At 40.9% G+C, this 20,720-nt stretch overlaps 1 protein-coding gene across 2 annotated transcripts in view; it reads left to right on the top strand.

Annotated features, from left to right (window-relative positions):
• The window catches only part of LOC121198589 (alpha-1,6-mannosylglycoprotein 6-beta-N-acetylglucosaminyltransferase B), a 53,082-nt gene extending 33,362 nt beyond the window's left edge, over window positions 1-19,720 (top strand). Inside the window, exons 9-18 of one of the 2 annotated variants that reach the window (XM_041062842.1) lie at window positions 5,805-5,936; window positions 7,827-7,960; window positions 8,953-9,083; window positions 9,911-9,916; window positions 11,290-11,445; window positions 11,638-11,784; window positions 11,938-12,054; window positions 14,632-14,706; window positions 18,369-18,640; window positions 19,522-19,720. In XM_041062842.1, the coding sequence (XP_040918776.1) occupies window positions 5,805-5,936; window positions 7,827-7,960; window positions 8,953-9,083; window positions 9,911-9,916; window positions 11,290-11,445; window positions 11,638-11,784; window positions 11,938-12,054; window positions 14,632-14,706; window positions 18,369-18,640; window positions 19,522-19,720 (1,369 nt within the window). The remainder of the gene's footprint in view (window positions 1-5,804; window positions 5,937-7,826; window positions 7,961-8,952; window positions 9,084-9,910; window positions 9,917-11,289; window positions 11,446-11,637; window positions 11,785-11,937; window positions 12,055-14,631; window positions 14,707-18,368; window positions 18,641-19,521) is intronic. The other variant, XM_041062841.1, reaches the window with a different exon arrangement.
• The last annotated feature ends 1,000 nt before the right edge of the window (window positions 19,721-20,720 follow it).

Genomic DNA, 20,720 nt, shown 5'->3' with positions numbered 1-20,720 from the left:
TTTCTTGCTGCAAACATACAGACTCGCCTGGATTGTGTGATCAGCAACCCGAAGAAATTATTTAACAAATGTCGGATTGGGGGTCAAATGTGTCTCTACTCCACAAACCTAACCTAAGCAGTGGAAGTAATGGTAGGCATGTGCAGGCATTCTGAAGTGTAAAATAAGAAACTTAAAATCAAAGCTGTTTTGTTTTTTGGGTTTTTTTTTTTTTTCCTCAAAGCACCAACAAAGAGCCTTGTTATACTGCCAGTGTCAGGTTGTGTCTCTCCATAAGTGCTGATGCACTCTCACCCTGCAGCCTTCTGATTGATGTGACTTTGTTTCTGTGCTTCAAGATCAAATGCAAAAACAGCAGCACTGTAAAAATAGCCAGGGTAGGCAAACATCATAAGGATTTGTCTTCAGTACAGCAGAGTAGTACAGTGATTAACTGAGGTTAACACTACAGTGCTTCTATGCTGCAGTCAACTTGTGTGTGATATTTCTTACTTTTGATTACTGTAGAGCATTTAGTTGTCACAAACACAACTTTAGACAGCTGCTTTTAAATATATCTTCCCCTCAAGGATCAGTGTTTTTGGCTGTTTACAAATTTTTGTAGAAAAATGCAGAATTTTTTGAAAGGCCCAGAAAGATTTGAATCAGTTTTCACACTGATTTTGTGTCCCTACACAATCAAAATTGTTTTATTTTCTGCAGCATAAGGACCCTGTTTACCACTGTTTAAGAAAATGAGGTCCTCTTGTGATGTTGACAGCTCAGAAAAGTGCTTCCGGAAAGAAAGCGGAGAAGAGAAAAATGGAGAAGACACACAAACGAGCTGCTGATTTTTGCACTACAGTCCCTCTCAGTCAGTGCAAAAGCAAACTTCCAAATCGCACTTTTTTCCCCCAATTGTTTGTATTATTGATGTTTTTTTTTCAATAAAGGCAGGCCTTTTTTTTAATAAAAGCCAAAAATAATGAGTCCTAGTTACTTTACTTTTTATGCATGTACAAAGCTGTCCAACACGAAGCACAGAGTGTTTCTCATGTGCTGTGACAGCGCCTATTTTCACCAGCGGTTTTAACACAAAATTGGAACCATATACTGCACATCAGAGTGGCACATGAGCTGTGTCTGATCATAACAATCTGAGTTTTTTTCCCGTTCTCCCACTGTCTCAAGTGATCGATTAGCATGCCAGACCCAGCTCCCTCTGCCAGCCCCTGCCGGCTTTACACGCAGTTGCATATCAGCTCTCCTCTCTGCCCATATCATTGTCTTCACACTGTGAGCCCCTCTATCCTGCCGGCAGCCCTCAGCGTACTCCTTGGTCCCAGCCTCAGCCCCTTATATGTGGCTGGGAATCTGCCTCAGCCAATTCCCCTCCCTGTTGGATGTATGCGTCCTTCCTTTAATAAGTAATGCAGTGTGAGTGTGGAGTCTCTTGCGCTTGTTTATTTCTCTGGCTTTCTCTCCTCTCCTTTCCCCAAACTGGTGAGTTGCCATGGTGCCAGTGGCCAGCTGTGAAAGAGAGAAATTGTGCCCGATGATGGTTGTCAAGTGTCAAGTCCTGCACCCTTGTTCTTCTTTATGCAAGCTTTATTTTGCAAGATCCTGCTTTCACAACTTATTCCTCCTCTCTGAAGTCTGAGCAGGTCATTAAAACCCACCTTTTTTTTTCTACAGAGCTCGCTTTCATACTGACTTTTCTTAAAGAATAATTATTTTCCTTCTATTGAATAAAGTTGAATTTATCCTGCTTTAAATGATTGTGTGCGGAGCCAAAGCCTGATAGAGCTTATGCCTCCGTGCCAACTTCAGTGTCGTCCAGAACCTATTAAAAACACATTTAGCAGCATAAAGTTGCATTGGCTGACATATTCCTTCATCACGATGAACACAGTCGCTGTGATTTATCCTGAAACAGCTCTGTAGCTGCATTTTCATCGTTTGAAGGAGTTGCTCTGTGTCGTGCAGACATCACTGAACATGCTCATGGATGTGCTGCCTCTTTGTACTCCTGAAAAGAACTACATTTGCTATGTTCATCACAATAAGGCAATGGCATGTCTTTTTTTCAAGTTTTTGAATGTCACTGGACATCATGGAGGCATGAGCTGTATCAGAGTGTGGCTGCGCTGACAGTAGCACTTGGAAGTAGAATAAAATTCATTGTTGGTTTTGGTCTTTTCATGGGATTTGTTGGTACTGATAAAACGATAAAATAATGCCAGCCTTATCCTTTAATCTCATGTGCGTGTGCATCTGCGAGGGAGATAAAGAGAGAAAGATAGATGTAGTTGTTTGTGTTTTAATGTGTATGCAGACTATGCATGTATGTGTGCGACAGTATGTGTGTACTCCCATTTCCACACTCTTGGCTCCTTAATGCACTTTAATCCCTTTACTCTTCCCTTAAAGTTTCTCCGGATTTGCATATATCCAATTAAACCTCTGAGCAGCAGCACCTTCAGTGGATCTGTGAGGAGCAGAGTCACGTACAGTTCTGCACTCAGTCACTGTAATACATCTGCTCTCACATTAATGAACGCCAGCATTAAACTATGAGGGCCCATAAAGGCCATAATTCAAACTCAAACTCACACAGTGAAATCGCACATACACATCCTGATAAAAGCACATGCTCAGCTACAGTATACTGCATATATATAATACTGGCAAGTGAAACCACACGCATGCGGTTGAAAAACACACACACATAAGCACGCGCACTCACACAAACTAGCAAGGGAAATGTAATTTACATACACAAAATTCTGTGGCATGTGTGAGTGAGAGCTAATTTGGTAATAACGTGGGAGAGTTAATTTCAGTGGATTTGTGTAGAATATGGGATTTCCACTCCTACTCTGTTTGGTCTTCTAACTTCATGTCAGTGTGTGCATGTTTTCAGACACATTTTCTGTCTTTAGAATTTCCTTGTGCCTTTCTCCCTCGTGTGAAGCACTTTGCAATCGATATAAATAAACTTTATTGCCTTGTATACTTCCTTGCCTGCATCGGGGGCCTTAATGGGGTAAGATCCTGTCAATTGCACTGCACTGTGACCACCTGGCGGCATACTGCACACACTATAGAGACCAGAAATACAGCTTAAGTGAAGAGCCCTTTTGTTTGTGTAAGCTTAAAGCACCGTTGTCGGACACACTCTTGTTCATTATCCCATCTATTGTAGAGGAACTGGCTGCCATGCCTGTTTCCACAAGGCTGCAGTGCTGACTAAATATGTTCACTGTCCAAGAGAAGATCGATAGTCTCTTGTTTTGCAGGTATTTGTGTGTGTATGTATGTGTGTGTGTGTGGATGCTGAGTTGTGCAGGATCTGTTTCCAAGCCAGGTACCGAGAGGGAGATGGAGTGTAAGGTCATGGGTCTGTGACTACTGCTGTGAAAACTTTCATGAAGTGGTTCCAGCTGGACAACAACACTGAGAACTTTCTCAACCAACAGTGACTGAGCACAGTCTTTTCTTTAGTATTTCCCGTGCTATTTTGATCATCTCTATCTGTTAGACAGGAGCTCTCACTTTTCTTTGTGATTGGTGTGAGTTGGCATTAAGCTGTGTTAATAGTCCCTCCATTGATTTGTAGAAATGTCATCAAATGCTGTTCGTTTACCTTGATTTTAAAATCTTTTGGCCCGGAACTAATGAGCGATTGTAAAACAAAATCATACCCACTGTTTTTATGGTGCTGGAAGATTTCCAGCGTAGTCTCCAGTTTGTTCTCATTCAAATGGAAAATAGTGCACAGTAAATATAGATGTTGTGTAGCATATCATACAGTATGTTCTGACTCCACTGTAGGTGTGTAAACTATATGCAGCCAAAATGAGTCACTGATGATTTCGGGATACAAACAACTGGATCTTATTCCATTTAGACATCAGATGTTTTCACACTATGTATTCATCAGATCATTCTGTTAACTCATTGTCTCGACTCGACTCTCGTCTGAGGACAATGATGGGGTTCATACGGTTGGTATTACATAAGCAGTAGTTATGAATAAGATTTGGCTAAACTTCCAAAAATTGAATAGTGTCCTCACAAGTGAGGAGCTTGTCTGTTTTACAAACTGCCTCAAAACAATTCATGTCACATTATCTTGACACACACTGAACTGCATTTAGTGCACAAAGTATTTTAAGGGTCTGCACATCCACTTCCTCTGCTGTCCTGTTTTGTGTGCTGCGTGGCTCTTAAGAAAGTTTGACAAAGCAGTACTTTCTCTTGTAATGAAAACAGACGCGCTTGATTGTGTTTTTCTCAAACAAAGTGCTACCTTGATCCCAGCTGAATCAGAGCACTCTGAAGCTACACTGTACTTCGGCGGGCAACAAATTTGCATCTCCTGTCTTTTCTTCTTTTTTTTGGTAACAAAAGGCTCTTTTACAACTGCTGGTTTTATTTATTCCTTATATATATATATATTTTTTTTTTTTTACTTTTTTAGGCAGCAGACTCTTGATATCAAGACGGATCAAGCCAGGCTGGTTCACAGCACAGCGATGGCAAAGTAACATGGGAACATTATCTCAATGCAGCTCTGACTTGCAATGTCACAAATTTAATTTATGCCATAAATAGACAAAGGATATAAATGTCAGTCACAAATGGGCCCCTTGAGCAAACTGAGGCAATGTAAAAAGATACTAAAATTGGATTAATGTATACAGCAGCCCTGTTGTATTCAGTGCTTTCCTCATTCACTTAATTGTAATTTGTTTATTATTATTATTATTATTATTATTATTATTATTATTATTATAAACGTCTGGGAAGAGAGCTAACAATGCTTGAGAGCAGAACATCACATGCAGGCGGCACTATAAGCAAATAACGCTTGAAAGCAGCCATCCCTCTGCATCTGTCAGAGATGTGAGATGGTTAAATGAGCGTGCCGCATGTCTTTTTGCGTGTGAGTCGGAACAAGTTGCACAAGACGAACTGGGCGGCTCCTCAGTGTGAGGCATTGCTGCCTGGCAGCATTGAATCCTGGGTTGTTTGGTTGAAAGGCTCTGCCTTCGTCTCGCAGAAAGCGCTGCGATGCTTCATGATGAAATTGGGCTCTTTCATTCTTCCTGTCCTCCTACTCTCTCTCTCTCTCTCTCTCTCTCTCTCTCTCTCTCTCTCTCTCTCTCTCTCTCTCTCTCTCTCTGTTTCAGTCATCCTTAGTTCATACATGCACCCACTAACACACATCAGAGAAATGGGAGAAAATGCACACAGCAGCAATGAAAAGGAGACTGGTCCCAAATCAATTACTCTCCTGAACGGTTGTTTGCATTTAGGTGGCATGAAAGTATTTTAGTTGATCTGTAGCTTTTATAGTCCTTTTGTTGGGAATGATCTGTCGTTAGAGTTAAATGATCACATCTCTGTCATCACAGTAATGTTCACAAAACTGCAGCACTGTAAGATTCCCCTGCAAGAATACATTCACCAGCACAGGTACAATGATACTGGATCAACAATTTTATCAGGCTTTTATTGAAGGATTTAATTGACCAGTGGGAGAAATGTTGTGACTGTGAATATCAGTATAAAAGTGTTGGACTAAAAAGCCTAAAAAGTGGACCGAGCTTTTAGTTCTGTAGAACCTTTTGCCCAAACATTTCCTCTTTCCACTTCTGAGATGGTTCTTCGAACTCTCTCAGGGAGTAACATTTGCTTTTTCTTCCTCTTTTCGTTTGTGTTCTTCACCTCCTCTGTGAGGAACAGTGGGTGTTTTCATACAGCTGTGTGCATTATTTGGCTCGGTGTGACGCTTACAGCACATCTGACCCTCCTTGCAGGTTTTTGGGTGTCCCTCCAGGAAGAGGAAGCTGTCCTCTGACGGGACCTCTGCCCTTTGACCTCATCTACACAGACTACCACGGCCTGCAGCAAATGAAGCAGCACATGGGTCTGTCACTGAGGAAGCACAAGTCAGTCCTTTTTCTCTTTCTCTCTCTCTTTTTCTCTCAATCTTGTCAAAGGCTGTCATTTCTGTTTGTTTGCCAAGCTGTTTATTTGTTGCATCCATTTTAGTTATCAGTAATTGCCTTCCTGATGAAATACTTCACTATTGGCTTATTGACCAGCCAGCGTTACAGGCTGGTAGACACTGGGCCACTAACTCCACTGTGCATCAGCAAAATTCTTCCCTTCTTGGGGATCTCATTTGGCCTCTTTACACACTGATCAATGAACCAGGTGCAGACTTCTGGGCTGATTTCACTTCCTTTTTCTCACAGTCACAAACTCTGCTGTTTATAGGCATCGTGTTGAGAAAGTTGTCGTAAGTTATTTGCTTGAAATGGATGCGTTAGCATTTACACAAGTGCACAGTTATGTGTATTATAATGAAATACAGCTCATTTATTTGTAAATGCTCAAACAAACCAACATATTCCATCACTCTGAGCGCCTGCAGGCTCTGTTCTCTGACAATGAAACACAGTTGGGGAAGTTTTTGTTCTTTTGTTCCATATGGGCAGCACTGGAACAGACAGTGTTCAATTCTCTCTTTTTTTTATCCAAATAAAGAAAAACTGTGTAAACAGATTTTTATTGTGAACTCCAACTCTGCGGGGAGAATTTATTTTTAAAGAAGAAAAAGAGTAATAAAAAAAATGTTCAAGTTAATAGCAAACTGAAAATAATCATAATTACCTGGGGCGTAATACAGTTTTTAGATGTATGGTGTAGTTGTTTTACAGTGTGTTTGCATCCTATATTTTACTGTTAATGTATAAGAGAAGAGAAGAGAAGAGAAGGGTGTTACAGTGGCAGGAGCACACATTTCACAATAATTCATCCTGATTCTCCTGCTTTTTAATTCTGTAAAAACCCGGAGTCTGGCAGGGCAGCAGCAAACGCCTTGGCTGATTCCAATCAGCATCAGTCCAAGGTCAGCTGATCGACCAACACTCCTCAGCTGTCAAAGAGTGACAGACCAATACTTTAATTTCCTCTCCAGCCCTGATACTTATTAGAGATGCGGGGCATTGATAAATCTTCTCAGACTGGATTACGTCAATGGATTTTTTTTTACTTCCAAGTTTGAATATTCACATCTGTTAAAATGCTGATTTTCTTTTCTTGAGCTGCTAGCCGTAAAGCAAATGTTCCATCACAGGTTTCCGTTCAGGTTTTGATCTGGTGAGAGATGTCAGTTCAGCGTGTTTTAAGACCTTTAACTGTTGATGCGGTCGAAGCAGCAGAATCTGTTCCCTGGTGCAGTGTTGCCTTAACCTTATCGGCAAAAATCTGAAGCATTTTCCAGTCGATCCAAAGAGATTTACACATGGCAAGAGAGTTTAACATTCCAGAGAACACTATTGATCCAAGTGTTTGACTCAAATTGAGCTTAGACCAGTCCAGGTGGTGTCAGGATCTGTTCCAGCAGAGGGCCTTGTGATGGCTGTGAAACAAGGCTGTGATTTAAGCTTCAGTCGTCTCACCTTGAGTTCAGCTCAATGAGGGGGAGACTGGCAGGGGACATGGATATCCATCACCACTGACAGCTTTACAAACCACCCTGACAACAAGACACTGTTATAGCACTGAGATGAGCCTCCATAACTCAAAATGAGTGTAAAATCGTTTTTTCTTACACAGCTGTCATTCATGTTGTTAGCGTGGTCTGTTTGAGCATAATATTACGCAGACTTATTGTTACCAGTCTTATTGTGCTTGAATGTTCTACCTTTAGTGAAATAAATCAAACTAATGGGATTATTTTTCCCTAATTCAGTGGAGACGTCATTATTTGAAAGCAAAGCGAGACAACTTTGTTGTAATTTTAGCTCAGCCTGCATCTTATTTTGTCTCAGGTGCCACATCCGAGTGATTGACACGTTCGGCACTGAGCCCGCTTACAACCACGAGGAGTACGCCACTCTGCACGGCTACAGAACAAACTGGGGCTACTGGAACCTTCAGGGGCAACAGTACATGACCATGTTCCGTATGTGGACTTTGATTTTCCTCTAACACAGATTTTCACTTTGTTCTTACTGAGGTTGAAGCTGCACATATGCTTATCGGAAAATTATCAGATGAAATGTCTGTTTGAAGCCTATACGCAGGCATGTGCACGCCGATGTTTATGTGACTGAGAGTGGGAACAGATTGTATGAGCTTATAAAGTCCTCAGGCCTTCACAGCCGAGGCTTTGGGGCACAAACGCACCACAGAACTCGTTCAGAACAGCTGTGCCTGCACAGATGCCTGAAGCCGCCTGCTGTGGCCAGAGCACCACCAGCCTTGCACACACACACAAAAATGCAGAAAAACACAAGCACGTCCACGGCATATTTGGTGAAATTGGTGGCAGATGAAACTTCTTCTGCTGTTTGTACCAGTCCGCAATTAATTCAGCGAAAACGGGCAGCCCCCACTGTTTCCAAAACACTTAATGTTATCACAAAGCACGACACTGTGAGAGATGTCAGCTTTCATCTCAGGTTTGAAAATTGACTGAAAATGCCATTTCTTTCGCTTTCCAACTTGACAGCCTCCTGGTGTAGTAGATATCCCTTTTGTGTGTGCAGCCATTCATAGTGTTGTTTTGTGCCTTGAAAGCTGAACGCTGTGGCACACTAAAGCGGCAATCCATAATTCTGTGTTTGTTAAAAAGATAATAGAAAGTCTCACCAGTGTAAAGTTGTTTCACCTTATTGATGGTATGCAATTAAAATTAGGTGATGTGGAGGCAAATACACTGTTCATGTGCGACTCAACTAAACTGATCAAGATTACAGTTATAGACAGCATCCTCAACCCCAGTAGATGCACCGTTTTTAGTGTTACACCACTTTAGTGTTTTTATTCTTTATCCTCTACATGCACAGTGGTCTGGATTTCCACAACAGTTACTTTAGTTTAATCACATTTTTTTTTCCCCAGACATGAAATTGGACTTGTAACGTTGTCAATTGCTTTGTTTGTCCTTGGCAGCCCACACTCCAGACAACTCTTTTATGGGTTTTGTGGCAGAGGAGCTGAATGAGACAGAGAGGCTGAACATTCAGAGGAACAAGGTTAACAATATGGCTGTTGTGTACGGCAAAGAAGCCAGCATGTGGAAGGTCTGTATCACACAGTAACCCCTGCAATAACAGTAACAATAACTGTCAATGAATGTAGTGCATTTTTGTGGAATGTTTCTAATCTGTGAGAGGAGGAAATTATTTGACCCTGAGTGGATTCATAGCATGTTTAAATTACAACATAAGTTGTCTGAGGAAGATTGTTATCTATATAGATGCTGTAGAAGGTGCTATTATTGTGGATAAAAGGAGGATAAAAGCAAAGTTTACAGAACTTTTGAATATCACACTCCTGTGAAACACCCACTAAACGTTACATTTCCAAACAACTTTCTCCTCTAGGAATCTGTCCAGAACTGGGATGGTGGAAGAACAGTTGTTTTTGTTTAGAGTTGTTGTAGAAATTTTCCCTCCGAGCTACCAGCAAGGTTTCTCACTCTTACTGTATCTTTGAAGTGTGCTGCAGCTTCCCCCAAGGTTTCCTTCGCTTGAATCTGGCTGCAGCTTTGTTCCCGTGCTACCATAGCATTCCCTGTTTCTCAGAACAATTTGAGCTGCAGTGGAACATTTGCGAGTCTGAAAGATTTCCACCTAAAAGCAAGCAGTGTCGCGGTCTCTCCAGACACTGGATATCCCCTCACTGAGTGCAGCCCCTTCCTCCACCTCAGTTTTGAGATGCACATGTGAGATTTTGGGCTTGCAGAGGTCCTGTGAGAGAAAGAATGACTAATACTTCATGTCATATTCTCTCTCTTCCTCTACATCTGCCTCTCCCTACTCACTTCTCTCCTCTTCATATTTCTGTTTGCACCCTGTACTGTTCTGTATTCATCATCCCATGATGCATCATTGATGGATCCACACAGCTTCAAGTAAGTACACCTGCTTTTCACTGGTATTATTGATTTTCCAAATGCCGAAACTCAAACCACAACTTTTATTGTTGCCCCCCAAAAAAAAAAGCTTTAGTTGTGTGGGCATGAATTTATATGTAAGAGCCTAAGTTTTCAACATCAGTTCAGGAAACAGTTACTCCAAAATATATTCTCACAAACTTGTGTACAGTGACTTCAAATAGCAGCTAGCATCTACTGTAGATCTGTTACCAAAATATAAACAAACCTATGCTGTAGCATAGAGGACCAGCACGCAAAATGTTTAAACAAGTTTTAGATAAATGACTGAATGAAGTTAAGAATTTTTGTCACGCTTTCTATGGGTTCAATTCAGTGCTAAAACAATAGGAGTAGCATGAGAGAAGCATTACTTTGAGTAACACTCAGATGACTTTTATAAATGCTTTATGTTTTGAACACATCGCATTAAGAAATAATTCATAACATTCCCCCAGAAGCACTTTTTGAGATGAGAACAAATCCGGTTCTACCTCAGTAAAATTGTTCAAGCAAATTGTTTTCACACAGCAACATAGAAAATAATTTTATTTTTTCATAACTTCACAAGTGCTGGACAGTTACCAGTCACCAAAATGATGACGTTAGTCATAACAAGAGCAGCTTCAGCTCGTTAGACCTGCTTGCCTCATTTCCATTTGACAACTTGTGCTCGGGCTGGGGTGATTCTCTTGCCCTCCCCAGCACCTTTGGGCTGTTCCCCTCTGCCCTTTCTGGAGTGGTCGTATGTAATACTGATGAATCAGTTCGCATCATTTAACTGGTCAAGGGAGTGTTGGTGCTGCAGGGGAAGTGATTTACAGTGTATAAATTAAACATAGCACAAATTAAAATAAATAAATGCACAACTGCCATCCTCAGATATACTGTACTGTCTGTGCAGAATCGAATGAGACGTTTAGTGTAATGTCAGTAATTTCAGAAAATCAGGCTTTTCAGTGGAAAATGCTGCTTTATATTTGGTTGAATTAGTATTGACAGCATTTATTTATTTATTTGTCACTGATGTCTGTGCTTTAATATGTGAGTTTTCAAAGCAACATAAGCCACCTGACAGCGCTACAAAGCCTCCAAACAATCCGTCCAAACTGGAGGTCAAAAAATTACATCAGAGGGAACAGACTTGAAAGCCATGGCAATATATGCCAAACACAAAGTGAGCAGTGTCAAGCCAAGACTAACCAACATGGAAATGGTTCACTGAAAAAATACTAATTTGAATGCAAATGAAGATGACCCACCTCTGTTGCAGTGTTTGCAATGATAAATTAGTTACTTTACTGTGCCGGTTTTTAAGTGCTTTACCCATTTTCTCCTGTATGTCACGGAAGGGGAAGGAAAAGTTCCTTGCCATTCTGCATCGGTACATGGAGATCCACGGGACGGTGTACTATGAAACTCAGCGTCCTCCAGAGGTGCCTGCCTTTGTCAAGAACCACGGTCTGCTGCCTCAGCAGGAGCTGCAGCAGCTCCTTAGAAAGGCCAAGGTGGGGACATTACCGACACATTCATGAGCTCAGATGTTTTCATACACGATTTCTGGTTTTTAATGAAGTGCTTTGTAAAAGTTTTTCTGCTTTCCTAGAGTTGAACTAAGGCTTATACAAGTGTTGACCTGGATATGAGCAGCTCAATGTATATACTCATGATCTCCTCCTCCTCCTAATTTTTCCGTCAAGCTGTTCATTGGATTTGGCTTTCCATATGAAGGTCCTGCTCCTTTGGAGGCCATAGCCAATGGCTGCATCTTCCTACAACCCAAGTTTAATCCCCCTCACAGCTCACTCAATCATGACTTCTTCAGAGGGAAGCCCACCTCCAGGAAGGTAGATACACTTGTCTTCACCTCAGCCATGAGAATGATCAGCAATTTAAATAGTATAATGTCGCAGTTAACAGCATTATTACAGAATACAGTCATTTAATATCTGCTGTTAAGACTTGTGATTGTGTATACATCCCATTTATCCCTCCCTCAGGTGTCCTCCCAGCATCCCTACGCAGGGCAGTACATCGGCAGGCCGCATGTCATCACGATCGACTTCAATAACTCTGAAGAGTTTGATGCAACCATTCGTGAGATCATGAGGACCAATGTATGTTCATTTTTTTTTGGCTTTTGTCATCCAAACTCAGCACTACCCATTCAACTAAATAATAATGTTCTAATACACAGCCTTCCACTGTACACTTTACTCTGCTGCATAATGGAGTAGGTGAGAGCATAATTTGCTCTCGCACACTTTACATTCACACTTCACCTGGTTCGACCTACTTTTGAAGCCCTCAGCCTTTAATAGAGCTCTTAATCATGGCATCCGACATTAGAGCAAAATGCTTAGCTGGCTCCCTCTCTGCTCCTCTCCGCGCTGCTAATTGCTTGAGATATTGAGCGGCTCAGTAGGTAAACTCTGCCCACACCTGGGTTTACATGGCAGCTTTCCAGAGGCCAGCACCACAGTCAGTAAGCATTGTCTGCAGCAGATCATTTTAATCAATCACGCTGCGCTCAATCTGTCACCACAGTAACACAGAGCCACAGCCAAAGCTCTCGCGGTGCCAAGATACATGTAAACCTCTACATGCCAGGTGTGTTAAATAGACCTTGTGTTCCCTGCTGATAGAGGTAAAAAGACATACCAGTTGTGGCTCCAGTAAATGCTTAAAAAGTGGATCCTTGGAGGAGGAAAAATAATGCTGATCACACAGGCTGAATGAGCATGTTTCACCCAACATTTGAAAGATTAGATGGAAGCAGAAGCAGTGGACATGTAAGGGAATAGACTGAAATTACAGAGAACTGTAAATATAGCAGGCAAATTTATAGGGAAGCTGCAGATGGAAGTGAGTGATATGAATTAAATAATAATAAAGCTAAGTATAAAGCTTCCCAGATTATAAAGGCTCCCTCTCATCCTTTGTGCTCACACTTTGAGGGAGGCGCAATAGACAAATAAAAGCAAATAGAAATGTCTACAAGTCCTTCTTGCCAAATGCAATCAGGATACAAAATGCATAGTTCTCTTTGAACTCCACAGAAATCTAGAACTTATTTTAATTAAAATGTTTTTTACACATTTCTAAACCTATTTTTTTCTTTGTTCTTGTCACTTATACTCACCATTGTTCTGTGTTGTCATTTGCCCTGTATTGTGTCTTTTTAGCCATGTGGCGAAATCAAAGATAATTTTCCACAGTGTGGATAGTAAAGTTTCTAACTAACAAACTACAAAATGCTATTTTTAGTAAATGTTTGTTCATAAAGCTCATGGTAATGTTTTTAATGTTAATAGCTTCCTCTGTCAGTGAGCTCAAGTGCTACCTACCTGTGCCTGTCTGAAACACTGTAGCCTCAGTTTTTAATGGCACCATGGCAACAGTGCATGATGGAAAAATGAGGAAACAGGCAGCTGATAAAAAGACGTACTAAAATGTCTGTGATCTTAGTCGCCGGCTGGGCTCATTGTGCCCTTTTCTGGACACGGCTGCGCTCAGCATAAGTCACCTCAGGCACATGGATGTAAGTTTTATTCTATATCATCAAAGATGACATGAAATAACGAATGTTGCACACATATTTTTGTGGCCAGGCAATGCAGTCAGTTTAAGTATATAAATTTCCGCAGCTGAATTCAAATCTCCATTTATGATGCATTTTTTCCTCTCGCTCTTGGATTCTATTATATAAAGATGCCCAAAAGGCAAATTGCATTGCAGAATAGCTGATGAAGTGCCAGATACATTTCATTAAACTCAGATGAAATAAAGTAATAAGGGAGTGCTAAAAGGAACACAACACTAAAAGGAACCATTTATCAGTTTAAAAGCCTGAGTGCTTTAGTGGCCTGATAGTAAACAATGAGATCTCACTTCAGCTATCATGGGAGACATTCAGAGGGGGATTCTGCACCGGGGGTCTTGACAGAATGTGTCCTATCCTGATATATTTCATAATTACTGATGTCATCAAAACACAAAACACTTTTAAAAATTCAGTAATTTAATATAAACCTGTCTCATTCTGCATCAACCTGCACACACTTTTTCTACACCACCAGTAAGAGTGTTTATTCCTGCCGCTCCTGTGCTCTCGCATTTCTCACAAGCCTGTTAGCATAAAATACTAGAAAGAACAGGACAAGCTATTGATCCGTGCTCCCTCAGTGAATTTTAATCCACTGACTGCCATCAGAAATCAGACAATGAGTGACAGGTCTTAACAACGGCATCGATAACTGCACCCAAAGGGCCCAGAATGCACAAAAAAAAATAAAACATCGGCCTCCTCAGCTCAGGATGACCTGTGGTCTGCTGTCAGATTAATCCATTGTTTGACATATTGATATAGTCATCACTAAGAATAATGAAATCAATTTTCAAAGCTGTCGCCTGTGATGTATTAGGTCATTGATTTTAATGTGAGGCTTGTGGCATGATATAAGCCTTTCACAATTACACTAATGAATATGTCAGTTTTGATTAACTATCAGATGCTCAGTTCCTGTAATTACAACGGCTCGGTTCTGTGGACTCTCTCTCTCTCTCTCTCTCTCTCTCTCTCTCTCTCTCTCTCTCTCTCTCTCTCTCTCTCTCTCTCTTCTCTCTCTCTTTCTCTCTCTCCCTCTCTCTCTCCCCCACTGTTTCTTCATCTGTGTGCACATCTGTGTTTGCAGGTGGAACCATTCCTGCCTTATGAGTACACCTGTGAGGGGATGCTTGAAAGAGTTCATGCCTACATTCAGAACCAGGTGGGTCTCAAAACTAATCTAAATGAGTAGGTGTGCCTGTTTGGGTCATAATGATATCAAAGAAATGATTTGTTGGTGCATATGTTGCCTCTCAGCAGGTTAGGTTGGTGACAGTTGGGTGGTTTGAAGAGACCCCAGAAATGTGTGTGAAATGTGAGCTGGAACATTCTCGTATCTGTCTGCTAAATATGGTGTTCATCAAAGTGAATAAGAACATTTCCAAAAATGTCAAACTATTCTTTAAAGTATTCCTTGCATTTGTAGTTTGCAACCAATATAATTAAATGGAACTGCAGGTGATGCATGCAGACAGCAAATGGTAGCTGTGGATTCAGCCACATTCTGGCCTGTTTGAGGGAAAATACACGTGTTTGGAACAAGCTGAGCATACAGGACAGCAGCGTGGACTGTACTGCAGGAGAGTTTGAGGAGTTTCTTTGGTTAGAGTAAGCACATCTCTTCTGTTGACACTGGGTCACTGTAGAAGAAAGCTACAATTTTTTCAGAGGCAACCTTAAACTTGATACTTGATACTCAGTTTCTGCATTGAGTATTTTTTATAATAATTGTTGTAAACTTTATTTATCCTTTACAAAGATTGTGGTTGTGTATTTACACACCCAGCAGCTATGGAGCAAGATTATCATTTATTTGGTGTATATCTGTCCTCTGTTTTTGGTCTCTATCAACTCCTGAGGGAAATATCTGTCTTTTTAGCCACTAAATGCTCCACTGTGTTCACCAGCTGGTCTCCAAGAGTGTCTGTCTGCTGTTTGGTGCTGATCAGGTAGAGTACAGTACAACAGCTGTCTGCTCTTCAGCAGCTAAAACCACACTATGAGAGCGGTGAAGCAAAACAAAAAGTTGTGGTTGGAACCACTAAACAATAAGCTGAAACTCTCTATACTGTAGCTCCATATGAGCAATCCCCTTCAATATAATATTACTAACGTTTGTGGCTGTATTTCTGTAAGTTCCTCATAAGTTAAAGTCATTTTTCATTATGTGTACATGTTTACAGACTGTTATTTTGATACAAACAGTAAATCTGCTTCCTTGGACTCTACCTGGTGTCCGCCATACATCGTCAGGTGCAACTGTTTGGACACATGGTGCAACTGTTTGGACACATGGGTAACTCCTGCCTCTCCTTGCCCTCTTACCAAACATCATCTTTTCCAACCAGTGTGTCTTGACAGCAGTAATACTAAGGCAGAGTCGGGGAGTTGGGGGAGGGCAAAACATCTAAACACTAGAATGGAAGATAGAGCGTGAGTGTATTCACCTGTGCTCATCGAGCTGGTCTTCTTTGTGACAGGAGAAGGGATTTAATTGGCTCTTTTCTGAAGTCTGAACTGGTTTGGAGGTGCCTGCTGTTTCTGAAGCATTTTAGCTGTTTATCCTTTGTCCATCACCTGGAACAGATACACACCATCTCAACCACACTGCCTCAGGCGACACATTTAGCCTCTTTTCTTTTTTTTTTTTTCTATGCTCAGCGCTTGTTATTTTTTGAATCTTTAGTCACCTTGATAGTGGCATTTTCAGTCCAATGTGTGGTGATGATTGTATTCTTTTCACCCTGTGTTTGGAGGAATTTAAACAAAGGTTTTCATAAGTTCCAAGAAATGGTCGTGTGGATAAATGACTGAAAATAGCTTCAGGGCTAAAATTGCAATTGGATTTTCACAGCTGCACAAGTCTCCTGACATAAAAGCATTCACATGTCCATTCAATTGATCTGTATTGAGCTATTAAACTGAACTTGTATTTAGAGAGTTCCCTTTCTGGGATTTCTTGGTTGCTTGGCCACAATATTTATACCTCTGCTACACTGCCTGGGTCAGCTATTAAAGCCTTTGCAGGCACGGGGACTAATTTTTCTCAATGATGCTCCTCGAGGACAGAGATGAATGCTCGTACATAAAATTGGATTTGTTATCCAACCCTTTACACACATGAAATTGGGAATTAATCAGTAATCGAGATATGATGTTACTTTGCATTCTTCTGTAATCCAGGGTGAGTATTCATGCAGAAGTCCTACTACCAAAACAAAGAATATAACCCCCAAAAAATTTACCACACACACACACACAATTCCATACCCCACACACACACACACACTTCTGTATTTGTACATTTAAAGATGGTCAGTGTGTCTGGCAGTGGCAGGTTAAGGAAATGTGTTAGCCTCTGCTCTGCTCTGACACAATCTCTCCCCCGCTGTCAGAAACACACACACACACACTCTCAGCGTGCTGTGACTGACTGCGACTGTGACTGCCCGCCTGATGTGTACAAGGTCAGACTCCCAATCAGACTCTCCGCCTGTTCTTTTCTTCCACTTTTCTTAAACTTCTCTTTCCCAATTTCAGACTTTTCCAATTTTATTTCTAACTTCACGAGTCGCTCACATTTCTCACCCTCATTTTTCTGCTTTCCGACTGAATCTCTCTTCCTCGTTATCTCCTACTATGACTCCCTCTCACCTCCGTCCACTGGCAGAGCTCCAGTTCCATTGCGACTGTCTTACAATATACTCTTATGGCAGCTCAGTCCCCCAACCCCACCAAAAAAGCTTTGTTTGTATGACAATATGTTGGCACATGCAGCAAAGCACAAATAATGCATTTCACACATTTCACTTTTATAAATGTCTAATTATTGCAATAATTATTGTATACAATGAACAATTGTTTTTATAGAATAATTTAATTCAGAAGAGATGTAGGTAATGTTTCCAGTACAGTCAGCCATTGCTTTGAAAAGGCATGTGCAACTACATCAAGTAGCAACACAAAGTAACAACTTCTCATGTACAGCAAGATTAAAACAGACAGCTCAGGTAATGACTTTCGCCTGCGCGTTCTCTTCTAATTAAGCACATAATATGTACAGAATATGGTTAAACAAAGTTCTTTCCAACCTATGTGATCATCTGACTGCATGTGCTCCTTTAACTTTAAGGAGAATTATTTAGGATTGAACCCCACATACAAATACATACACACAGAAGAACAAACCATTTGGTGCAATAAAAAGAAAAAAATTGCAAATTGTAGCAACACACCCCTGCTGTTCGTATCTGTCTTTTAACCTTGCTACTTTCCATACCTTCTTATTTTCATGATGAGTTGTGTGGCTGTGTGTGTGTGTGTTTGTATCATGGATGTTGTCTGTGTTTAAGAGCAGAGGTGCGGCAGAGATGGTGAGATTGGAAGCCTGGTTATTGCCTGCGGGCACTAGGAGCCTGTTTAATAAACGGGTCTGGAGGCCAGAGGGACATGTCAGAGAAATGTTATTACCTGGGTCTTATGAATAGCTCCAGCTGGAGGGGGAATCTAATCAGGGCTTTCACCAGAGCCTAATTTTGCTTCCAAACCTCATTTGTTATTGGGTGGCATAACAGCAGTCATATCATTTTCCTGGAAGATTGACGAGGACTTGTCAGTTCTGATAAGTACCTTTGTATTGTGACAGTTCCTTTATTATTTTCTGTTTCAGCTGTCCAGGAATTGTATGTGTTGCTAAGCTGAGTATATACTTTGTCACTGCTCTGTAGTGTAGTATAGTGTTTATTTAACCTGACAGGTCAAAGTGTTTGCAATATAACACTGAAAATATTTCTGATGCAGGTTGTTTTATCTTTGCACCTGCAGGACTTTTGTTCACCCGAGGCTCCAATTCCTCCAGCAAACTCATCTAGGACTTGGCTGGGAAGCCCTCCAAGCCCTTTCATCCTCCTACCCAACTCTAGCTTCCTAACCTGGGCCTCCAACGCCAGCTCCTACACGTCCTGGCCTCCCCTCAGCGCACTGCGGCTTTTGGCTTCGCTGGAGGGTCAGTCGTGTGTGATGGCGTGCCAGAGCGCCGGACTAATCTGCGAACCTGCCTTGTATCGTTTTATCAACATTAAGGAGGCCTTCAGCGCGTAAGACATTTCTGCATTTTGATAATTTATTAAATGGCTGTGTACATCAATTTGCCCCAACAAAAATTTTATCATTTCATTTGCTCCTTTTGACACACAGCTACAGAAAAGAATAACACTATATATATAACAAAACAGTGAGGTTCAGTTTTCATTTCATAATGTAGCATAATTAATATTTATCAGCGTGAATCAGGGCCAGAAAAAAAAAAACAGAAAAGTGTTGATAGTGCTGATAAACATGCTGTTTAAATAATTCTGATGTTTTTTAATGACATGAAAAAAAAACATCTTTGTTCATTTAAATCATGCAGATAATGTTTTACCAAAATACTACCAAGTCTCATATTTCATGTTTGAATGTGAAGGTACTGTAGCTTTATTCTTGAATGTCAACTCTATAGTTGTGATTGTGATACGCATTGGCCCTCTTTAAACACAAGAGGAAACTTTAACCTTTTTCTTGCCCGATGCACCGTCCACACTATTGATTATTTTGTGAAATGTAATGTCTTGTCAGTATAGTCTTAAAAATCAATTGTTGCATCTTGAGGAGCTCCCACACACTTTCCCTCCTCACGGTGTTGTGCATCATTTGCACTTCAAGTTTCAACATTTTGCAGCAGCACAAAGTACAGGAGATGACTCTGGCTCACCCTTTCCCTATATTTCCCTTCTCCCCTTGAGGTCCTAGAGAAAGACACTGTAGCATTAATATTAAATTATTAGTGGAATAATCATCAGTAGACTCTGGCACTCCTGCTAACATTAATATTAAACAGTGTGTTGTTTTAGTGGAATAACAATACCCTTTAAACTGAAAACCATAAAAGTAAATAATCACTGTAAACTGTGTCCTCCTCCTCTGTCTTTATGTCCAGGCTGGACTTCCAGTGTGAGGGACTGGAGTCAGAGATGAACCACCTCTTCCCTGCCTTCTCAGCAGAGCATGCTGAATGTGGCCTGCAGCAGGACCCACTGCTGTTCAGCTGCGCCGGCTCCAGTGCCAAATACCAGCGCCTGTGCCCCTGCAGGGACTATCGTGTCGGCCAGGTGGCACTGTGCAGGGACTGCCTATGACCAAAGGAGGACCTTGTCGACGGAGACCCTTTTCTAATTCTTGGAGAGAACCAGGCTGTCCCAGGACACTCTCTTTGACCGGGAGAGTCTGTGGTAAAAAGCTGTAATACATAAAAAATGACAGTGCTCCTTTACCTCTGACCTGGTTGGCAGCCAAAGCAGGTAAGGTGGTAACTACCTCTCAGGGAACTGCATGATTGTACTTTGAATCTGGTGGGTTTGAAGTTGAAAGGTTTACATGGTAGGATCAGGACCACAGTCTCTACAAACGTCATGATGAAATGTGTCATTTGATGGATCTTTTAGAATAGAAAATAAATCATGAGCAAACAAAAGGAAAGCTTTGAGTACAAAAAAAAAAAAATCAACGTTGCTAATGCTTGAATTTCACAAGTGTGTTTACCCTGTGTTGTGTGAATACCTACAGTATCATAGTGGAGTTTGGATATTTGTACTAGATGCACCCAAAGCCATTTACACCGTGCTGAGATGTACTATTTTACATGTCCTGTAATGAATATATTTGTACATAAGTGTTGTTTAATAAAATACAGGGGGAAAAACATGTTGCTGTTATTTATAACAGAACATGGGTGGAAATTATTATAATTCATCACATTTTAAAAAGTATACTCAATTAAAGTATAGGACATCATCAGTCTTTTATGGTCAATTTCACAAAGCCAAGTGTGGGGAAATATCCTAATTACTCCTTTCAGTCTGATTTATATGCAAACAGTGCTGGCTCAGGCTCATTAGTTTATAGAGCAGTCTTTGGATACAAGATGACAATAGTGTTTGAGTTGATTCCTGCACATTTTTTTTTTTTTTGGCTCCCCCTCACATTTTTATTGTAAGTAATACAATATTATTCAGCACTGTTTATATTCTAGCCCTTACTGGAATCCATAGGGAGATACTTTCTTTAATCCCAGAACCATTTTGGAAAATTACAGAGGCAGGCATCAACCTTCTATACAGAGAGAGTAAGATGAGAAAT

Source organism: Toxotes jaculatrix, chromosome 18 (genome assembly GCF_017976425.1).
Source record: "Toxotes jaculatrix isolate fToxJac2 chromosome 18, fToxJac2.pri, whole genome shotgun sequence".
NCBI lineage: Eukaryota > Metazoa > Chordata > Actinopteri > Toxotidae > Toxotes > Toxotes jaculatrix.
Note: the sequence above shows the minus strand (reverse complement) of the source record. Positions and strands in the feature narration are given on the sequence as shown.